Here is a 22,088-nt window from a genome sequence, read left to right on the forward strand (position 1 = left end):
GAACACAGTATATCTCTCCATTTCTTTGTATCATCAGTTCCCTTCATTAGTGTCTTATAGTTTTCCGAGTATAGGTCTTTCACATAATTAAGTTTATTTCTAGGTATTTTCTTCTTTTTGATGCAATCTTATATGGAATTTGATTTCTTGCTTTTTCTGATAATTTATTATTAATGTATAGAAAAACAATAGATTTCTGTATATTAATCTTTTATCCTGCAACTTTACTGAATTCATTTATTTGTTATAGTAGTTTTTTGTAGCATCTTTAGGATTTGATATGTATAGTATCATGTCATCTGCAAACAGTGACAGTTTTACTTCTTTTTAATTTGCAGTCTTTTTTTGGTCTTTTTCTTCTCTGTTTGCTGTGGCTAAACACAGATGGTGAGAGTGGGCATCCTTTTTATTCCTGATCTTAGAGGAAATGCTTTCAGCTTTTCACTGTTGAGTATAATGTTGGCTGTGAGTTTTTCATGTATGGCTGTATTATATTGGTGTATGTTCTCTGTATACCCACTTTGTTGAGTTTTTGTTTTAAATGGGTCTTGAATTTTGTCTAAAGCCTTTTCTGCATTTATGGAGATGATCATATGATTTATACTCTTCAGTTTTTTTTATGTGGTGTATTGTGTTGCATCAAATACAATTTTTTGTTTCCTCACTTTCGGTGTGTATGTCTTTAGATCTGAAGTGAATCTCTTGGAGGCAGCATATGTATCATTCTTGTTTTTTTTACCAAATTAGTTACTCTGTGTCTTTGTTGCTATTTTGTTAATTGTTTTCCTGTTGTTTTTATAGTTCTTCTTCATTCCTTTCTTCTCCTTTTGCTCTCTTTCCTTGTGATTTGATGACTGTCTTTAGTGTTACATTTGGATTTCTTTTTCTTTTTTGTGTATCTATTACTGGTTTTTGATTTTTTAGTTACCGTGATGTTCATATGTAACAACATATATATTTACATATATATACATATATATATAATCTTTATTTTAAATTAACGATCTGTTAAGTTTATACTCATTCTAACCACACTACATTTTACTGCCCTCCCCCCAACATTTAACATTTTTGTTGTCATATTTTACATCTTTCTGTTTTGTGTATCCCTTAACTACTTATTGCAGATATGGATAATTTTTTTACTTTTATCTCTTAACCTTCCTACTAGCTTTGTAAGTGGTTGATCTACTACCTTTAATGTATGTTTGCCTTTCCCAGTGAGACTTTTCTTTTCATAATTTTCTTACTTCTAGTTATGGCCTTTTCTTTTCTCCTTAGAGAAGTCTTTTTATCATTTCTTGTAAAGCCAGTTTAGTAGTGCTGAACTCTTTCAGCTTTTGCTTATCTTTAAAATGCTTTAACTCTCCTTCAAACCTGAATGATGACATCGCCAAGTAGAGTATTGTTGGTTGTAGGTTTTTTCTTTTCATCACTTTAAAGATATCATGCCATTCCCTTCTGGCCTGCAATTTCTGCTGAAAAGTCAGCTGATAGCCTTATGGGAGTTACCTTATATGTAACTAGTTGCTTTTCTTTTGCTGCTCTTAAGATTCTCTCTTCATCTTTAATTTTTGCAATTTTAATTATAATGTATCATGGTGTAGACACATTGGGTTCATCTTGTTTGGAAGTCTCCATGCTTCCTATACCTATATCTGTTTCCTTCTTAAGGTTAGGGAAGTTTTCAGCCATAATTTCGTTGAATACATTTTCTACCCCTTTTTCTTTCTCTGCTCCTTCTGGGACCCCTATAATGTGAATATTAGTATGCTTGATGTTGTCTCAGAGGTCTTTCTCAATCTATCCTCATTTTTAAAACCCTTTTTTTGTTGTTGTTGTTCAGCTTGAGTGATTTCCACTACTCTGTCTTCCAGATCTTCCAGATCTCTGATCAGTTCCTCTGTATCAGTTCTTCTGAATCAATCTACTATTGATTCGTTGTAGTATATATTTTTCTTTTAGTTCTTGTATTCTTTAGTTCTCTTTGGTTCTTCTTTGTACTTTCTAACTCTTTTTTGAAATTGTCAGTGTTCATCCCTTCTTCTCCCAAGTTCAGTTAACATATTTATGATCATTATCTTGAACTCTTTATTGGGTCAATTGCTTATCTTTGTTTAGTTGCTTTTCTTTTCTTTTTTTCCTGAGGTTATGTCTTGTTCCTTCACTTGGAACATTTCCTTCATCTCATTTTACCTAATTCTGTGTTTTTTTAGTCGGTGTTAAGTATGTCAGTTACTTCTCCCCATCTTCAGAAGTAGCCTTATATAAGAGACATCCTGTGGGGCCTGGCAGCATGCACCCCTTTGGTCACCAGAGCCCTATTCCTAGGGGTGCCCCCTATATGGGCTGCATGTACCCTTCTGTTGCAGTAGGGTCAACTTCCATTGGGGAGCTGGTATGTGGGGCTGAACCCCAGCTTAGTTGGCTGTGGTGCCTCTTGGCACGACTTGCAGGCCTGCTGGAGTGCAGGGGTAGGCTTTTCTCTTGGTTGTCTGTTTCAGCCTGTGGGATGTGGGGCTGCTGCCATCTGCTGGTAGGTGGGGTAGGCTTCTCAAGTGGTTCATTGCATGCCCAGCAGGGCTCAGGGCTGATGCCAGCTTGCTGGAGGACAGGCCTGGTCCTTGGCACTAATAAGCTAGAGGGAGGATTCTGAAATGGTGCTTGCCAGTGCTGGTGTTATTGAGGTAGAATGAGCTGCCAAAAATGGCTGCCGCCAGCTTTTCTGTCCCCAGGGGGAGTCCCAATTGCTTCCTGCCTGTCTCGGAGGCTCTCCAAGAGCAGCAAGTGGGTCTGAAACAGGCTCCTTTCAAACTAGTGCCTCTGTGCTAGGACTCAGAGCATGTGAGATTTTGCAGACAACCTTTAAGAATGGAGTCCCTATTTCCTATTGCCCTTGGGATCTCTCCCATATGCAAACCTTGCAGGCCTTCAAAGCCAGACATTCTGGGAGCTCATCTTTATGGTGTAAGTCCCCTGCCTGGGAGCACAGTGTGGGGTTCAGACTCCTTGCTCCTTGTGGAAGACCTCTATAATTGTAATATTCCTCTGGTTTGTGGGTTGCTGACCTGGGGGTGTAGGTCCTGACTAAAGTGCATCTCCAGCCCTGTTGCCTGTCTCATTGTGGTTCCTTCTTTATGTCTTTAGTTGTGGAGTATCTTTTCTGCTGGTCTTCAGGTTGTTCTTACAGGTAGCCGCTCTGTAATTAGTTGTAATTTTGTTGTGCCTGTGGGAGGAGGTGAGCTCAGGGTCTTCCTAGTCCAACGTCTTAGCCACCTCTTCAGTGCTTATTCCTGATATTGTTTTTAATTGTGAAAATTTTTGGGATTTAACTGTAAATTTAAGTAGATAGCCATATCCACATACACTCCAAGTTTTTCCTCTTACAGCGAAGTTTTAAAAATCTGCATAATTTTGTAAAGCAATTAATAAATAAATTTATTAATTCATTAATTAATTCTCTTACATAAAATTTTTCTAGCTAAAACCTAGCAAAAAATTATAGAAAATAGGATCAAGCCTTGTTGAAGAATATTTATGGTTCTTATGAACACCTTTTCCTCTCTACATATATACTAATTGACCTTTTTTGTTTTTAGACAGTTTGTGTAAAATGAAAAAATAGTACCAGCTTGTAGGTAATTACATGTATGTAAATAAATAGAACTTAACCAGTGCTGTAAAGCCATACAGAGGTTATTTCTCTTTTCTCAGCCAATGAGAGAAGGAAGACCTGATTAATAGGCATCAGTTTAACTTCCGTATCATTACCAGGTCATGTATTTCTTTTATTCTTGCAAAATTTGTGCTGTTTCAAGGGCTTTGAAGGCATATAGCTTTCTCAGGTGAAGGATAAAGTGTCATTCATTCTACCCTTTGGTAAGCTTAATCTTTGAGGTATAGCAGTCAAAATTGAGACTTAGGCAATAAGTTTCTGGTTATTGAAAGATATCTTCATGGATTTTAAAATTTTAAATAGTGAATGTCTTTAAAATATTAAACTATAATATATTACTTATGAGCAGGTTTATTTTATTAACTGTTAGCCATGTTAACCTACGAGGAGCTCATCTTTCAGAACTGAGAATAAATAGCAATAACATTTCACCTTTGCATCTTTTTTCCCATAGGTTTATTTATGTTTACCCAACTTACGATCTCTTACTGAAGGGCACTGCTTGATAGTCCCTTTGCAGCACTATAGAGCAGCTACCTTATTGGATGAAGACATCTGGGAGGAAATTCAGGTCAGCATGATAATGCTCATGATCATTGTAATGATCAAGAGCAGTTTTTACATACTATTGTGATAAATTCTAACAAGTTTTATGCCTTCATTCAGTGATTTTATTTTCTGAATTTAAACAAGTATACATTTCCATAGTTGTGTATATCTGTGGGTCATGATGTTTTCACCACTCACTACCTTTTTACTTTATTGAAAGCTTTAAATAAAAAATTTTTATTGAGGTATAATTGTCATATAATATATTAGTTCCAGGTATACAACTGAAAGCTTTTGTCTACTAAATAAACTATGATCAAGTAATAATTATTTTTACTTTAAAAGATATCAATGTAAGATTTCTAATATTTGCTTTCATGGAACATGAAATAATCATTCTTACCACAGTAAGCTAATAAATTACAGCCCAAAGGAAAGATGTTTTCAGATAATAAAAAATAATTTTTGGAATTTAGTGGTTTACATTTAGCAATTGTCATATTTTCCTATAATGACATTGACCTTTTCTGCTGCTATGTTTTTGTCATGATTTTGTTACCAGCTTTAATTTCCATACTTTTCCCTTATAGCCTTTTGGATTCAGGGATTTTGTGTGTGTGTGTGTGTGTGTGTGTGTGTGTGTGTGTGTGTGTGTGTGTCTGTGTCTGATTCTTCAAGAAGTTGAAAGGCACAACGTGGGTGAAATTGCTGCTGAATTGCAAGACCTTATAATGACCAGAAGAGAGAGAGAGAGAGAAAGAGAGGGAGGGAGGAAGGAAGGAAGGGAGAAAAAGAGAGAGAGAGAGAGGACAGAAGGAAGGGAGGGAGGGAGGAAGGAAGGAAGGGAGAAAGAGAGAGAGAGAGGACAGACGGAAGGGAGGGAGGTCCTGTTTTTCTAATGACTGACAAGTGAATAGGGGTTATAGGAACCCCTAGTTAGAAAACACGAAAATTTTAAGACTTCTAAAGAGACTAATACTAGTCTTTGTATCATGCTGATAAAGATACCAAGAGAGGCAATATTTTGACTGTATTTCATGAAATTCCGTCTTAACTCCCTGAAATCTTTTAGTTTATTCTGTGAAAGTTAAAGGGCAGACTGTTTTAATGCATCTATGGCCCAACAAGGGTAAGAGTGTGGATAAGTGTATTTGATGTGAAAAAAAATTTTCTTTTTCTAATAGTGGATGCCAGTGCAGTAAATAATTTAAAGTGGAAAGTGTTGCAGATTTGGTTTTCAGAATTATTTGGGGACTTTTCTGGAATGCTTTTTAAAAATGTTTACATGCAAAACTGATTTAACTTAGAGCAAAAATAAAGTGCCAAAAAGATTTTAAGTTATACAGGAATCTAGTCTGTATGTTATATGTTTCTGTAAGAAATTAAGTTACTTGATGAAAAACACTGAGTTGGGAAAAGAAGAAATTTATTCAGTTCAATAGATACTGAGTGCATGAGTGTAAGATAATGCAGGTGTTGTGAGAAATGCGGAGATAAAATCACTCATTAATTCTGCCCAAAGGTGTGGTATATACTAATATAGGTTACATTATGGTTTAGCAGATTTTGTAAGCCAGATGCATTATAGAAAATTGAGTGAGGGAGGAAAAGCCAAATTGTTTTATGTAAATAATGGCATTATAGCTCTCTTTTGTGATAAAAGAAAGAAGTTGTTAGGTGTAAATTAATCTACGATAGTGAATGAAAAAAATATCTGAATTCTAGCTTATTTAAAGAAATGTACTTTTTTCGATTTTTGTTTTTTCAAATATATACAAAAACTCAAATTAATTATGCCCTGGTTAATACCCTTATGGTCATTCACCTCTTTTAGAGAATATATGTTAAAAATGACTTGACTTAGCAAAAAATTATGTTTGCAAATTCAGGGGCCACTTTCTTCAAGTGATTTTTATCACCATCCTCTTTTAAATTTAATTTTAGACCTTGTATTTAATAGAATATACAAAGATATTCAGCAGAGCATGTGGGAATAATCACAGATTTCTAATGATAATATCTAAATTTTTAGTTTTATTAAATATATAGTGAAACTTGTTCCCCTTTAAGTTTATTCTTAATCAGTTTGACAAATGAGCTTGAACATATGTTATAGTCAGACACTGTAGGTCCATTTTTTAAATATCTCAAATTAGCGGTATGGTGGTGGGGTCGTTGATGCTTATCTACAGTGAGCTTCACTATGGGGCCATTTCAGTGGAAAACTTCCAGTGTTAGTACAATTAGGTCTTTTTCTTGGGGCTAGTCAGACTCTGCAGAAAAGACTCTTTCAGTCTCTTGCCTAGAGCATCTATGTCTGCCTTTCAGTGTTGTGGGAGCTGAGTTGGGAAAGAAGGCTGGTGTGGCAGAATGTCAAACATTTAAGAACACTAAGTAACATTTTTTATGATGCCCCTGTTTTCAGACTGTATACTCTCAACTGTGTCTGGTTTTCCTAGCCCAGCAACTTTATTGTTTGCCTTCTCCAGAAGATTATCCTATAGTGTTCTGCTGGTGTGGAGGAGGGGATCTGGTGTGTTAGTTATTTTTTTCAAAAGACTTTCATCTGTGCCATCTGTTTTTCATTACATCTTCACCTCTAGTTCCATAATTCCTTGGTGCTGCCAATTCCTGAGCGTTTTGAGGATTCTGCAGTGTAGCATGGGTTTCTTCTTTACCATCCCTGCTAAACCCCCTCCTCCTATATCACCCAACTATGAACCAGCTTTCTAGTGTTTAAGTCAGATATTATGGGGTGATCTGATTTTTAGCGTATTTTCTCTCATTTTCTTTGTTCTAATAGCTTTATGCTGTTTTGAAAATTATCTTAATGTCATTTTTGAGGGGTCACTTCATGAAGGGTGTAGAATTAAATGTGTATGTTCTGTACTATCGCATTACATTTATCTTTGGATAATCTTATCTTTAGACATGTTCTATTTAGAAAATTTGAATAAATTATAGTATTAATATTATATCATCAGCCCTAAATAGCTTTGGTATCTTTAATGAAAATACTTTAATATTTATTTTAAATTCCTTTACTCGTGTTTATCTGAGTTTTTTGTAATGTGATTTGTAATGTGTAAGAATTATAACACTCTAGTATAGATTACTTAAATATATTGTAAGGAATATAAGTCCAGATGTGTTAACTAAATGAGGAATTGCAATTAGGTGAGTAATCATAGTTTAGAAACGTGGAAAATAGTGATTACCTGAAGGATGAAGTGTTTTCTACTAGTAGTACGGGAATTTTATTTTGCCCCCGTAACATGAGATCTCTACATCTCTGTGAAGCATAAAATAGTTTTGGTATCTTATGATAATGAACTAAAACACTTCCTTCATTGTTTAGTTTTCATATAAATTTTAAAGAATGCATATTATTTAACAATGTATACTGTATTTGTTGTATTGAACTTGCAGAAATCCTGCTTTAATGGAGTTGATAACCTCAAATTATACCATTAAACTCATATTTTTAAATTAAAGTATTTTATATATATATATATATATATATATATGAAGTACTTAAAAGTGTGTATGTGTCCTCCTTGAGGCTATAAGTATGATGTTTATATATTTTATAATATTGAACTATTCTTGCATCACTACTAATTTTGTACTTTTGAGTTTTCATTTATAATCCATGACATCTTAAGTCTGTCTTCTTCGCTATTGTCCAGATAGACTCTAGAACAGTCATCCAACAGTTAAACCTAAATTTTACCACCTAAATGTGATTTTATCTCTTCCTTTTCTTATTTTAGTTTACTGGAACTGTTTCCAATATATACATAATACTGAGCAGAGTGAGTTTCAGTTAAAAAAAAATATGTTGCTTAACTATGTGAAATTATGTGGTAGATTTAGAAAGTAAAGTAACTATAAGGTAACATTGTAGAGTTTAAACATTGTTTACTATTTTTTTATTTTAAAAAATGCTGAACTTATATATATAGCTGTGGTTAGAAATGTAGAGTGAATCCTGTATCTGTTGCTTACTAGGTACCTTTTTAGTTTACCTCAAATTATAATTATTCGATTTTTTTTCCTACTTGCTCTTATTTTATAAAATGAGTGGAAAATAGAATAGTGATGAGTGATCAATAATAAGTGATCAGAGGAGACCTGGTCGGAACCCAGAACTCCCAGCCCCTGCCCAGCAGTAATTTGTAGCCTTTCTTCTTTTTGGGTGTCAACAGAGGCTTGAATGGAAAACCTGAACTTCTGTCTACACATGGTAGTAACTAGGCAGGGTCTCAACAACAACCTGGTTGAATCTCTAGGGAATTATGCTGAGTGAAAATTTGCAAGTGAAGGATCAGAAGACATATGAAGGGAACCAGCAAATGAAGTTACTTTGAGAATAGAAAAACAATTGGAAGTGAATTCTGCATTTCTGTTACTGAATTTAAGGATACCTACCTGCTCAGAGTACCTATTTTGGTTTTTGGATGTTTTCCTATGATTTTACTGTCAGTTCTATATATTTTACCACCTAAGTTTGATTTTTATCTCTTCCTTGTCTTATTTTAGTTTACTGGCACTGTTTCCAATATATACATAATACTGAGCAGAGTGCGTTTCAGTTAAAAAAAAATGTTGCTTAACTATGTGAAATTATGTGGTAGATTTAGCAAGTAAAGTAACTATAAGGTAACATTGTAGAGTTCAAACATTGTTTACTATTTATTTTTATTTTAAAAGAATTTATTATACTTTTTATTGTTCTTATATTTTGAATCTCCTCTCAGTGCGTTATTTACCTAGCCATTTTCCTCTCTTCAGATGTTTAGAAAATCATTGGTAAAGATGTTTGAAGATAAAGGATTGGACTGTATCTTTTTAGAAACAAATATGAGCATGAAGAAACAGTATCATATGGTTTATGAATGCATTCCTCTCCCAAAGGAAGTGGGTGATATGGCTCCCATCTATTTTAAGGTATTTATGGATAGTCTTTACAGACATACTTATTTTTTGCTATATTATGGTTTTATGAATAGTTATCTTTATTCTGATATTTTTTCTCCTATGTACTTATCAAATTTTATATCATATAAAGAAATGAAGTAAAGCACAAAAAATTCTGCTATATAAATTTCTGTAGAAGAAATTTGGGACTTTGACCTTTAAAAAGCATGCTTATTTGTAAGTATGAATATACTTTCAAATGGTAATTTATAATTTCTATTTTAATTTCTCATTTCTCAAATGAAAAATCAGGTTCTACCTTGAAGTACTTTCAAGTCAAAATTGTAGTCATAACTCTAGAAAACTTACAATTTAAATTCCTTAGAGCCAAAGATAGTTACATGCAAACAGTACAAATTACAATTGCTAAAAAAAAAAAAATAATAACAATTGCAGAGACAAGTTATTGCTGCAAGTTTTAGTATTTAATACCTCATCATGCTCTTTGTAAAAAGAAACTAAAATCTAACCTTGACATACATCTTTGGACATTGTAATAAATGATTAGAGTTCTTAATCAATTGTGTCATTATAATATTCAAGCAGGTTTAACTAAATAGCGTTTGTTTGATACTGACCTGAGTGCAGTGTAATTTATAGACTAATATAAATTTGTAAATGTAGAACCATATATGAAATAGTAACGTGTACAATTAAAGAAGAAGATAATGTTTTGTGAGGTGGTATAGAAACTTGCAAATGCAACATTTAGACAATATAGGATGGTAAATTTTAATTAATATGGACTGTAAATCCCAATAAAAAGAATTATTTTAAGAAAGGATTATTAAACCTGTTAAGGTTGATGAGGTGGTGAAAATCAACTTTTCCTATAGAAATTTTTTAAAACAATCTGATTATTTGCTTTGAAGTCATGCTATTAAAGTATAGGAAAACAAGCCAGATAATTCCCAAACCCATGTCAGTCCTGCATTAAACAGAATCAATTGAGAAAGAGATTATTATGCTTTTCTTCAGTTTTTTTTTTTCTCTTGTACTTCCTCAGTGAGCCCTAGGAGATTGTGACTATAGGTATTGAAGTACATAGGGCACAACATAGAGCAGCTACTGTTGCTCATGGTGGGTGACAGAAATGTCATCTCTTAGCCGAATGGTATGCCACTTTCCTCTTTTATATTGTATCTTTTATATGATCATTAAAGATGTACTTATTTGATTTAGCTTCAATTTTATATTGAATGTGCTACATTATAATGTCAACACAAGCAATCCATGTCTTTTAAATAGGGAGCAGCAGTATACCTGATGTATTTAAACTATGCTTATTTGAATGTTAATTTCACCTTTAAAATTTGCTTCATTAGTAATGATATATATAAATGAGATTATTTTATAATTATCACCATGGCTTTTCTTTCTATTAAATATTTCTTTACCATAAATACTGGTCATATTGATTAGCTTAGAAAGTCTTATAATTCCATGTCTATGTATTTTTTCCCATGCATTCTTACTCCTTTTTTCTATGGCCAGAAATAGTTCAAGTATTTGGTTGCCAGAAAGCCACATAAATTACTGTTCGTATATACGGAAGAAGAACAATAAAACAAAATGAATTTATTTGAGTAGATGTCTATGAATGGAGTAAGGAATTTGTGAACTTTATGTTCACAAATTACATTCAATATTAAATTGCTTGGTCTTACTAAGGATTGTTTTTGTCATGTAAAGGTGAGCTAAAGTTAGTACAAGAGTTAAGAATGAGTAAAATAGTATTATTTTGGCTAAAGATAAGACTTGTATGAAATCAAGAAATTCCAATTTTAAATAACAGAAATTAAAGGCTTAATTCATTCAAAATAATAACCTAACATGTATATTATACCCTATAATTAATTCACCATATTACTTTACTTTTAAACTCTTTGTATTTACTTGTGTATTATTTTTTAATTGACAAATGGCTATTTCTTAGAAAGCCATAATGGAAACTGATGAAGAATGGTCTATGAACAAGAAATTGATTGATCTCTCTTCAAAAGATATCAGAAAGTCTGTAAGTATTATTTTTTTTAATATAAGAAATAACCCTACTGGTTAGGATCTTTGTAATTTCCATATCTTATTTGAGAAAGAGACCCTTTGGCTGAGTGATCAAAGGTGAAGTAAATATAATTCCATAAATAAGGAAGAAATTATTTTCATCCTACCTGGTCTAGCAAATCCTTATTTCTTTAATTGCTTATTTGAATGTTTATTCCTGATCTTTTGGCGCTCTGCCACTGTAGTCCCTATGATTGTTTATGATAACCATAAGGCTCTGCCATGAAAGTTCCTCTTAATGGGATTCTCAGCCTCTGGGACAAGTGAGGAGAGATGCCTTCCTGTTACTGAAATTATAATGAGAAAAACATTTTCCTAAAGGCTCTATTTTGAACAAGGAACTCTCTCTCCTTTTTTTTTTTTTTTTCTTACTTATACAAAGGTTCACTGTTATGGTCCTTTAAAACAGTAGTTGAGTTGGATGATGGGTACATTATTCTTTTAGAGACTTTACTAACCATACTTCATAGTTTAATCTTGATTTGCAGATCAAATTTTAGATACAAGTTACCCTTAAGTTGAGTACTTCTGTAATGACCTCCCTCTTTTCTAGAAATACACATTAAATGGAATAGATATATAATAGAACTGTGGATTCCTTTTTCTATTCAAAGAGTATTATATGAATGTTTATTGAGTGCCTGCTATTTACCAGGCACTGTTCTAGATCCTTTTTATACATAATGGGACAAAACAAAGGCTTTATGTAGCTTATATTCTAGTGCAGGAGTTGGGAACTGCACTCTGTGTGCTAAATCCAGCCTGCAGTCTGTTTGTGTAAATGAAGTTTTATAGTAATACAGCTAAATCCCTTTTTTTTTTCTTAACATCTTTATTGGAGTATAATTGCTTTACAGTGGTGTATTAGTTTCTGCTTTATAACAAAGTGAATCAGCTATACATATACATATATCCCCATATCTCCTCCCTCTTGCATCTCCCTCCCAACCTCCCTATCCCGCCCCTCTAGGTGGTCACAAAGCACTGAGCTAATCTCCCTATGCTACGCGGCTGCTTCCCACTAGCTATCTATTTTACATTTGGTAGTATATATAAGTCCATGCCACTCTCTCACTTCTTCCCAGCTTACCCTCCCCCCCCTCGTGTCCCCAAGTCCATTCTCTACGTCTGTGTCTTTATTCCTGTCCTGCCTCTAGGTTCTTCATAACCATTTTTTTAGATTCCATACCTATGTGTTAGCATACGGTATTTGTTTTTCTCTTTCTGACTTATTTCACTCTGTATGACAGACTGTAGGTCCATCCAACTCATTACAAATAACTCAATTTCGTTTCTTTTTGTGGCTGAGTAATATTCCATTGTATATATGTGCCACATCTTCTTTATCCATTCATCAGTTGATGGACATTTAGGTTGCTTCCATGTCCTGGCTATTGTAAATAGAGCTGCACTGAACATTGTGGTACATGACTCTTTTTGAATTGTGGCTCTCTCAGGGTATATGCCCAGTAGTGGGATTGCTGGGTCGAATGGTAGTTCTATTTTTAGTTTTTTAAGGAACCTCCATACTATTCTCCATAGTGGCTGTATCAATTTACATTCCCACCAACAGTGCAAGAGGGTTCCCTTTTCTCCACACCCTCTCCAGCGTTTATTGTTTGTAGATTTTTTGATGATGGCCATTCTGACTGGTGTGAGATGATACCTCATTGTAGTTTTGATTTGCATTTCTCTAATGTTAGTGATGTTGAGCATTCTTTCATCTGTTTGTTGGCAATCTGTATATCTTTGGAGAAATGTCTATTTAGATCTTCTGTGCAGTTTTGAATTGGGTTGTTTGTTTTTTTGATATTGAGCTGCATGAGCTGCTTGTAAATTTTGGAGGTTAGTCCTTTGTCAGTTGCTTCATTTGCAAATATTTTCTCCCATTCTGAGGGTCGTCTTTTCATCTCGTTTATGGTTTCCTTTGCTGTGCAAAAGCTTTTACGTTTCAGAGGTACTGTTTTTGGCTGCTTTCATGCTACAAGGACAGAGTTGAGAGTTGCAATAGAAATTTTATGATCTGCGAAGCCCAAATTATTTTATTTAAATTACTTTTATTATAGGTTTTTAAAATTGTTTTTTAAGTTTTTAAAATTTTGCTGACTCCTCTTCTAGCAGATGTCACTAGAATATTTCTCTCCCATTTCTTCTTTTGGAAAGCCAGACCTGATACACGTGACTGATAGAAGTCACTATTTTATTTATTACATCCCAGGCAAAAGGTTGAAATCTCATTGTATTATTGGAGGTAGTTTTAATTCAAAAGTAAAACCATTGTCTGTAGGCTTTTTAAAAATTAAAAAAAAAAATGTAATACAATTTTTAAAGGTTACCTTCCATTTGCAGTTATTATAAAATATTGGCTATATTCCCCGTGTTGTACAAAACATCCTTGAGCCTATCTTACACTCAGTAGTTTGTACCTCCAACTTCCCCACCCCTGTATTGCCCCCCACCATTGGTACTGGTAGCCACTAGTTTATTCTCTGTATCTGTGTGTCTGCTTCTTTTTTTCTTCTATTCACTAGTTTGTTGTATTCTTTAGATTCCACATATCAGTGATAGCATACACTATTTCTCTTTCTCTGTCTGACTTATTTCACTTAGCATAATGCCTTCCAAGTCCATCCATGTTGCTGCAAATGGCAAAATTTTGTTCTTTTTTATGGCTGAGTAGTATTCCATATATACATATATACACCACATCTTTATCCATTCATCTGTTAATGGACACTTAGGTTGCTTCCATATCTTGGCTATTGTAAATAATGCTGCTATGAACATTGGGGTGTGTATATCTTTTCAAATGAGTGGGGTTTTTTTTCTCTGATATATATACTCAGGAGAGGAATTGCTGGGTCATATGGTAGTTCTATTTGTAGTTTTTTGAGAAACCTCCATACTGTTTTCCTCAGTGGCTGCACCATTTTACATTCCCACCAACAGTGTAGGAGGGTTCCCTTTTCTTCACATCCTTGCCAGCATTTGTTATTTGTTTTCTTTTTAACGATAGCCATTCTGAAGGTGTGAGGTGATATGTCATTGCGGTTTTGGTTTTGATTTGCATTTCCCTGATGATTAGCGATGTTGAGCATCTTTTCATGTGCCTGTTGGCCATCTTCATTTCCTCTTTGGAAAAATATCTATTCAGTTCTTCTGTCCTTTTTTTAATCGGATATTTTGGTTTTTTGATATTGAGTTGTATGAGCTGTTTATATACGTTGGATATTAATCCCTTATTGGTCATATCATTTGCAAAAATTTTCTCTCATTTAGTAGTTTGTCTTTTCATTTTGTTGATGATTTCCTTTGCTGTGCAAAAGCTGTTAAATTTACTTAGGTCCTATTTGTTTATTTTTGCTTTTATTTCATTTACTCTAGGAGACTGATCCAAATAGATTCCTGTGATTCATGTCAATCAGTGTTCTGCCTGTATTTTCCTCTAGGAGTTTTATAGTATCCAGTCTTAAATTTAGGTTTTAATCCATTTTGAGTTTTATTTTTGTATGGTATTAGAGAATGTTCTAATTTCATTCTTTTACATGTAGCTATCCAGTTTTTCCAGCACTACTTATTGAAAAGACTGTCTTTTCTTCATTGTATATTCTTGCCCCCTTTGTCATAGATTAATTCACCATTAAGTGTGTGGGTTTATTTCTGGGCTGTCTGTTCTATTCCATTGATCTATGTGTCTGTTTTTATACCAGTATCATACTGTTTTGGTGACTGTAGCTTTGTAGTATAATCTGAAGTCAGGGAGCATGATTCCTCCAGGTTTGTTTTTCTTTCTCAAGATCATTTTGGCTATTCGGAGTGTTTCAAAGGTACAGTCTCCCAATACTGAACTAAGAAGAAATAGAAAAGATGAACAGACCAATTACCAGTAATGAAATTGAGTCAGTAATTTAAAAATTCCCAACAAACAAAAGTCTAGAACCAGATGGCTTCACAGGTGAATTCTACCATTTATCCTTCTGAAACTATTCCAAAAAATTGCAGAGGAAGGAACGCTTCCAAACTCATTCTATGAGGCCAACATCACCCTGATACCAAAACCAAAATTACAGGTCATTATCACTGATGAACATAGATGCAAAAATCCTCAACAAATAGTATCAAAATGAATCCAACAATACATTAAAAAGATCATTCACCATGATCACATGAGATTTAACCCAGGGATGCAAGGATTTTTCATTATTCACAAATCACTGTGACACACCACATTAACAAATGGAAGAATAAAAACCATATGATGTAGAAAAGGCTTTTGATAAAATCCAACATCCATTTATGATAAAAACTCTCCAGAAAGCTGGCATAGAGGGAACATACCTCAACATAATAAAGGCCATATATGGCAGACACACAGCTGACATCATACTCAATGGGGAAAAGCTGAAAACGTTTCCTCTAAGATCAGGAATAAGACAAGAATGTCCAGAATCACCACTTTTATTCAACATAGTTTTGGAAATCCAAGCCATAACAATCAGAGAAGAAAAAGAAAAGAGTCCAAATTGGAAAGGAAGAAGTAAAACTGTCACTGTTTGCAGATGACATGATACTATACATAGAAAAATCCTAAACACACCACCAGAAAACTACTAGATCTCATCAATGAATTCAGTAAAGTTGCAGAATACAAAATTAATATACAGAAATCTGTTGCATTTCTATACACTAACAACGAACTATCAGAAAGAGAAATTATGGCAACAATCCCATTTACCATCACATCAAAAAGAATGAAATACCTAGGAATAAATCTAACTAAGGTGGCAAAAGAGATCTACTCTGAAATCTATAAGACACTGATGAAAGAAATTGAAGATAAAACAAAAAGATGGAAAGATATACCGTGTTCTTGGACTGGGAGAATCAATTTTGTTAAAATGACTCTACCACCTAAGGCAATCTATAGATTCAGTGCAATCCCTATCAAAATACCAATGGCATTTTTCACAGAACTAGACAAATAATTTTACAATTTGCCTATAGTCTTTTTCTTTTCCCTTGCTCTGGTGAATTGGGACAGACAGTATATTAAAAAAACAAAACAATGCCCCCACAAACGTCCAATTCATGATCTTATAGAAAAAGGTATCTAATGCACATACATCTTTTGTGCCTAAGTTTCACTTCTCATATCATGATTTCCAATGCCATTGAATATTCTTTTAGAACATGATTTTAATGGCAGTTGAAAATATTTTAGGGGAGGGGTGGAATCAAAATGGTGGAGTAGCACGATGCTGAACCCACCTCCCTCACAAACACATCAAGACTACAACTACATATAAAGCAAGTCTCACTAAAGGTGACCTAAAGACTAGCAGAACAGCTCTTTTGCAACCTAGACTGTAAAGAAAGAACCACACAGAGTCTGATAGGAGGGGAGGAAAAGTGATCTAGTTGGGACTGACACCCCTAGAGAGTGACCTAGAGAGGAGAGAGGTATCACATGTTCAGGATCTTCCTTGGGGAGCGGAGCATTCAATCCACACATTAGGCATTCTAGCCCTGTGGTCCAGCAAGAGGAAGATGAGCCTGTCTGGGTTAGAAAACCAGTGGGGCTTACCTGAGTGATGTAATAAATGGAAACTCTGCTCTTGAGGAGCTTGCACACAGACTTGCTTGCTCACAGTCCCAGGGTGGAGGCAGCAGATTGAAAACTTCATGATGCTCTGGCCGGCTTGCCAGAACCACCCCAGTGTGCCCCCAACTTTGCACTAGACTCCTACTCTAGCCACTACTGCTCTGCTATTGCTCCCTGCTAAGGTCAAGGCTGCAATTGCCAACAAGAGTGCACACACTTGAGGGAACAGGGCTTGGTTGGACCCTGGCCCTGCCTCTGACTAGGATGGGAGCAACATACTTGGGAGGGAGAGGAATCAGCTCCAGGGTGGAGACTGCCATTTCATGTGTGCGTGTCCGTGCGCACACTTGGGAAGGAGTGGAACCAGCTCAGTAGTGTGGCTCCAACTCCTCCAGCCCTGATCTAGCCTCTTACCAAACTACGTGCACCAAGGAAAAAGTGGAACCTCTTCAAAGTGCAGCCCCAAGCCCTCAGTCCCTGACCATGCTCACAATTAAGGTGGAGACTGCCATCACACCTGGGAGAAGTGCAGGTCCCTCAGGGCTCCTGCTTCAGCTCCTTGGGCCTGGATCCCACCCCCAGTAGGGCAGTGACTGCCATTGAGCATAGGAGAAGCCCCAGCTCAAACATGGCTCTAACTCTACCTCCCACCAAGGCAGTGGCTGTCAGAGCACCCTGGGCTTACTTCAGATCGAGCTCCCACTGAAACCACTGTGCACACACAGACTGCATTGGGATGCTCCCACACAAGGACATATCTTCAAGACCAGGATAGGTAACTCTTTCACCTACTGTCATGCAGACAGAGGAATATGTTTCAAATGAATAAACAAGAAATAAAAATGAATAAAACCCTACTGAAACAGAGATAAATAATTTACCTGATAAGGAGTTCAGAGCAATAGTAATAAGAATGCTAACTCAACTTGGGGAAAAAAATAAATGAACAGAGTGGGAATTTTAACAAAGAACTAGAAAATATAAAAAAGTACCAGTCAGAGCTGAAGAATGTAATAACTGAAATGAAAAATACACTAGAAGGAATTAACCACAGATTAAGTGATATAGAAGAATGCATAAGCAACCTGGAATATAGAATAGTGAAAATCACCCAATCAGAACAGGAAAAATAAAAAAAAAATTTTAATGAGCCTAGCTTAAGGGACCTCTGGGACAACATCAGGCATTCTAAATTTGCATTGTCCCTACAGAAAGAGAAAGAGAGAAAGGGATAGAAAATGTATTTGATGAAATTTTGGCTGAAAACTTCCTGAATCTGAAGAAGGAAATAGATATCCAGATATAGGAAGCACAGAGAGTCCCAAAGAAGGTGAACCCAAAGAGAACCACACCAAAACATATAGTAACTAAAATGGGAAAATATAAAGGTAAAAGAGAATTTTAAAGTCAACAAGAAAAAACAGTTACGACAAGGGAATTTCCATAAGGCTATCTGCTGGTTTTTCAGCAGAAACTTTGCAGGCCAAAAGGGAGTGGCATGATATATTTAAAGTGCTAAAAGGAAAAAACTAAAAAACTAAAAGAGTTCATCAGTACTAAAGTGACCTTACAAAAAATGTTAAGGGGTCTTCTTCAAGTGAAAAAGAAAGGACCACAACAAGAAATAAGAAAATACAGGAAGGGGAAAACCCCACTGTTAAAGGCAAGTAAAGGCAGTGGATCAACCACTTAAATGAACAATTAGAAAGGTTAAAAGACAAAGATTTTAAAATTAAATATAACTACAATGAACAGGTGAGGGATAGGCATAAAGATGTAAAATATGACATCAAAAATAGAAAACATGAAGGGGGAATAAAAAAATATAGATCTTTTAGAATGTGTTTGAACTTAAATGACTATCAGTTTAAAAGGATAGATAGAGATATACATCAACATATATGAACTCCATGATAACCACTATATATGCAGTATTTTTACTGGTAAGCCATCTAGTACCTATTGTAAGGTTGTTTCTTAAAACCTGGATATATACCTAAAATAAGTACCTAGAGGATTTTAATATTTTAAAATAACAAATACAGACAGTAAGAAACATACAGATTCTTGGAATGGTTGTTGTATATTCAACTTTGAAGTGTTTTCTTTTCTAAATCACCACATAGCATTTTATCTGAGACTATTTGAGAGTAGCTGGGGAATGAACCAGATGACCTCTTGAGGTCACTCTTAGCTTAGGATTTAATAATTATGTGGATGGAGTTGTGAAGAGAACTTGAGTATAAGAATAATTTCAAAACAGGTCACTTTTTAGAAGGTTAACAAACTTTCCAGTGTCTTTTTTAAATGATAATTATGTTTCTGAGCATGAAGTGAACAATCTTGATTTATTTTAACATTATTTTTATTCTGAAGAAACCTCATTATCCTTCTTTTAAAAAACTCTATGTCCTTAGTAGTTTCATAAAGTATTTTATGTGTGTGTTGGGGATGTGGTGAGTTTTTTTTCCATAGTGGATTCTTGGCTGTTAGTAGAGATTCACATATTTGTAATTCATTCTGATTCTCTGTTGATTTATGTTTTTATTTGTGTGAGTATAAGCTTCTCTTTTTGTGTCTATTTTGTTTACTTTCTCTGGGTCTTTTGATTTCTTTGCAGTGTAGTGTGAAGTTCATGGAAATATACAAGAAAAACAGATCTGAATGTTCATTGCAGAGGAGTTGCATAATATTCAGTAACTTGTCAAGAAGGTGGTCTTTTTTCACGAGACAATTTTATTGAGATTTCACATGAATTCTTCCTCAACTCTTTAATATGATTTTTTAAATGTAATTTTGTGATAACTATAGCAGTTGAAAAACATCTAAGACGTCTTGGGTTTGACTTTCAAAACTAAGCAAAGTCCACCTCAAGGAAAATTAGGGTTTACCCTAAGACCGTCAAATATGAGGACAATTATAGGAAGTCAGGATTAAAATCTGGAATATTAAAAGGGGAAAGCTCAAATACTACTGTTTTCCTATCATCAATAAAATTTTTTGCTGTAATTCCGTCAGTACTCTTCATGGGTGGTACCAAGGTTCCAACTTCTATCCCTCTGGCTGGTCAAGGCAGGAAAAGGGAAGTGCTAAATGTACATATACTTTGATACTGGATCCTTTGCAATGCCTACTGACTCACAACTCTTCAGGCAAGACATTAGGTTGTACCTTTTGCAGCCTGCAGTGAGAGAAGAGTCGCTTGTGGCAACAATTGTTCTTTGTTTAGAAATAATGTGTTCATTTTGCCAACTTGGCAATTATACCATATGTTGTTGAGCTTTGGTATGTATTGATATATACAAATTACCACAAACTTAGTGCTGTAAAAACAGCACATTTGTTATCTCATAGTTCTGGAAGTCACAAATATGAACTGGGTTTCACTGGGCTAAATCAAGGTGCTAGCAGGCCTACTTTTTTTTTTTTTTTTTGGAGGCTTGCAGGGAGAATCCATTCCCTTGCCTTTTTCAGTTTCTAGAAACCACCTGCATTCCGTGGCTTGTGGTCCTTTCCTTTGTGTTCAAAGTCAACCAATATACAATCTTCCAGTCTTTCTCTGATTCTGACCATCCTATCATATGCTGTATAACCCAGGATAATCTCCCCATTTCAAGATCCCTAACTTAATTGTATCTGCAAAGTCCTTTTTGCCATATAATGTAACATATTCATGGCAAATATGGGATAGGAGCATTGACATATTTAGAAAGCCATTTTTTCTGCCAGACACAGTATAATACAAACAAAAAGCATGGGCACTGTCATCATAAATTGCTTTCTGAAGTTATCTCTTCCTCGAAGTACTGTTCTTTAATTGATGTAGTCTACAACATGATTTTAGCCATTCAAATTCATGTCTCACACATGTTGATCTACTTCAGATAGCAAAAATATTTTAATGATAATAAAGGCCATATATGACAAACCCACAGCCAACATCGTCCTCAATGGTGAAAAACTGAAACCATTTCCACTAAGATCAGGAACAAGGCAATGTTGCCCACCCTCACCGCTATTATTCAACATTGTTTTGGAAGTTTTAGCCACAGCAATCAGAGAAGAAAAAGAAATAAAAGAAATCCAAATCAGAAAAGAAAGTAAAGCTGTCACTGTTTGCAAATGACATGATACTATACATAGAGAATCCTAAAGATGCTACCAGAGAACTACTAGAGCTAACCAATGAATTTGGTAAAGTAGCAGGATACAGAATTAATGCACAGAAATCCCTTGCATTCCTGTACACTAATGATTAAAAATCTGAAAGAGAAATTAAGGAAACACTCCCATTTACCATTGCAACAAAAAGAATAAAATACCTAGGAATAAACCTACCTAAGGAGACAAAAGACCTGTATGCAAAAAACTATGACACTGATGAAAGAAATTAAACGTGATACAAACAGATGGAGAGATATACCATGTTCTTGGATTGGAAAATCAACATTGTGAAAATGACTATACTACCCAAAGCAATCTGCAGATTCAGTGCAATCCCTATCAAACTACCACTGGCATTTTTCACAGAAATAGAACAAAAAATTTCACAATTTGTATGGAAACACAAAAGACCCTGAATATCCAAAGCAATCTTGAGAAAGCAAAACGGAGCTGGAGGAATCAGACTCCCTGACTTCAGACTATACTACAAAGCTACAGTAATCAAGGCAGTATGGTACTGGCACAAAAACAGAAATATAGATCAATGGAACAGGATAGAAATCCCAGAGATAAACCCATGCACCTATGGTCACCTTATTTTTGATAAAGGAGGCAAAAATATACCATGGAGAAAAGACAGTCTCTTCAATAAGTGGTGCTGGGAAAACTGGACAGCTACATGTAAAAGAATGAAATTAGAACACTCCCTAACACCATACACAAAAATAAACTCAAAATGGATTAAAGACCTAAATGTAAGGCCAGACACTATAAAACTCTTAGAGGCAAACATAGGCAGAACACTCTATGACATAAATCATAGCAAGATCCTTTTTGACCCATCTTCTAGAGAAATGCAAATAAAAAGAAAAACAAATGGGACCTAATGAAACTCAAAACTTTTGCACAGCAAAGGAAACCATAAACAAGACGAAAATACAGCTCTCAGAATGGGAGAAAATGTTTGCAAATGAAGCAACTGACAAAGGATTAATCTCCAAAATTTACAAGCGGCTCATGCAGCTCAATATCAAAAAAAACAAGCAACCCAAT

The 22,088-nt window shown here is 34.8% G+C and overlaps 1 protein-coding gene and 1 pseudogene across 3 annotated transcripts in view; one reads left to right on the forward strand and one right to left on the reverse strand.

The window, feature by feature from the left end:
• Positions 1-22,088, reverse strand: part of LOC309604934 (large ribosomal subunit protein uL30 pseudogene) — a 527,607-nt pseudogene that overhangs the window by 209,924 nt on the left and 295,595 nt on the right. The gene's annotated exons all lie outside the window — the stretch shown is intronic.
• CWF19L2 (CWF19 like cell cycle control factor 2) overlaps positions 1-22,088 on the forward strand; it is a 186,716-nt gene that overhangs the window by 153,640 nt on the left and 10,988 nt on the right. For both annotated transcript variants that reach the window (XM_082339911.1, XM_082339912.1), the window contains exons 14-16: positions 4,131-4,247; positions 9,020-9,175; positions 11,142-11,222. In XM_082339911.1, coding sequence (XP_082196037.1) covers positions 4,131-4,247; positions 9,020-9,175; positions 11,142-11,222 — 354 coding nt within the window. The remainder of the gene's footprint in view (positions 1-4,130; positions 4,248-9,019; positions 9,176-11,141; positions 11,223-22,088) is intronic.

The sequence above is a fragment of the Balaenoptera borealis genome (genome assembly GCF_965194805.1).
Source record: "Balaenoptera borealis genome assembly, chromosome: 11".
NCBI classification, from domain to species: domain Eukaryota; kingdom Metazoa; phylum Chordata; class Mammalia; order Artiodactyla; family Balaenopteridae; genus Balaenoptera; species Balaenoptera borealis.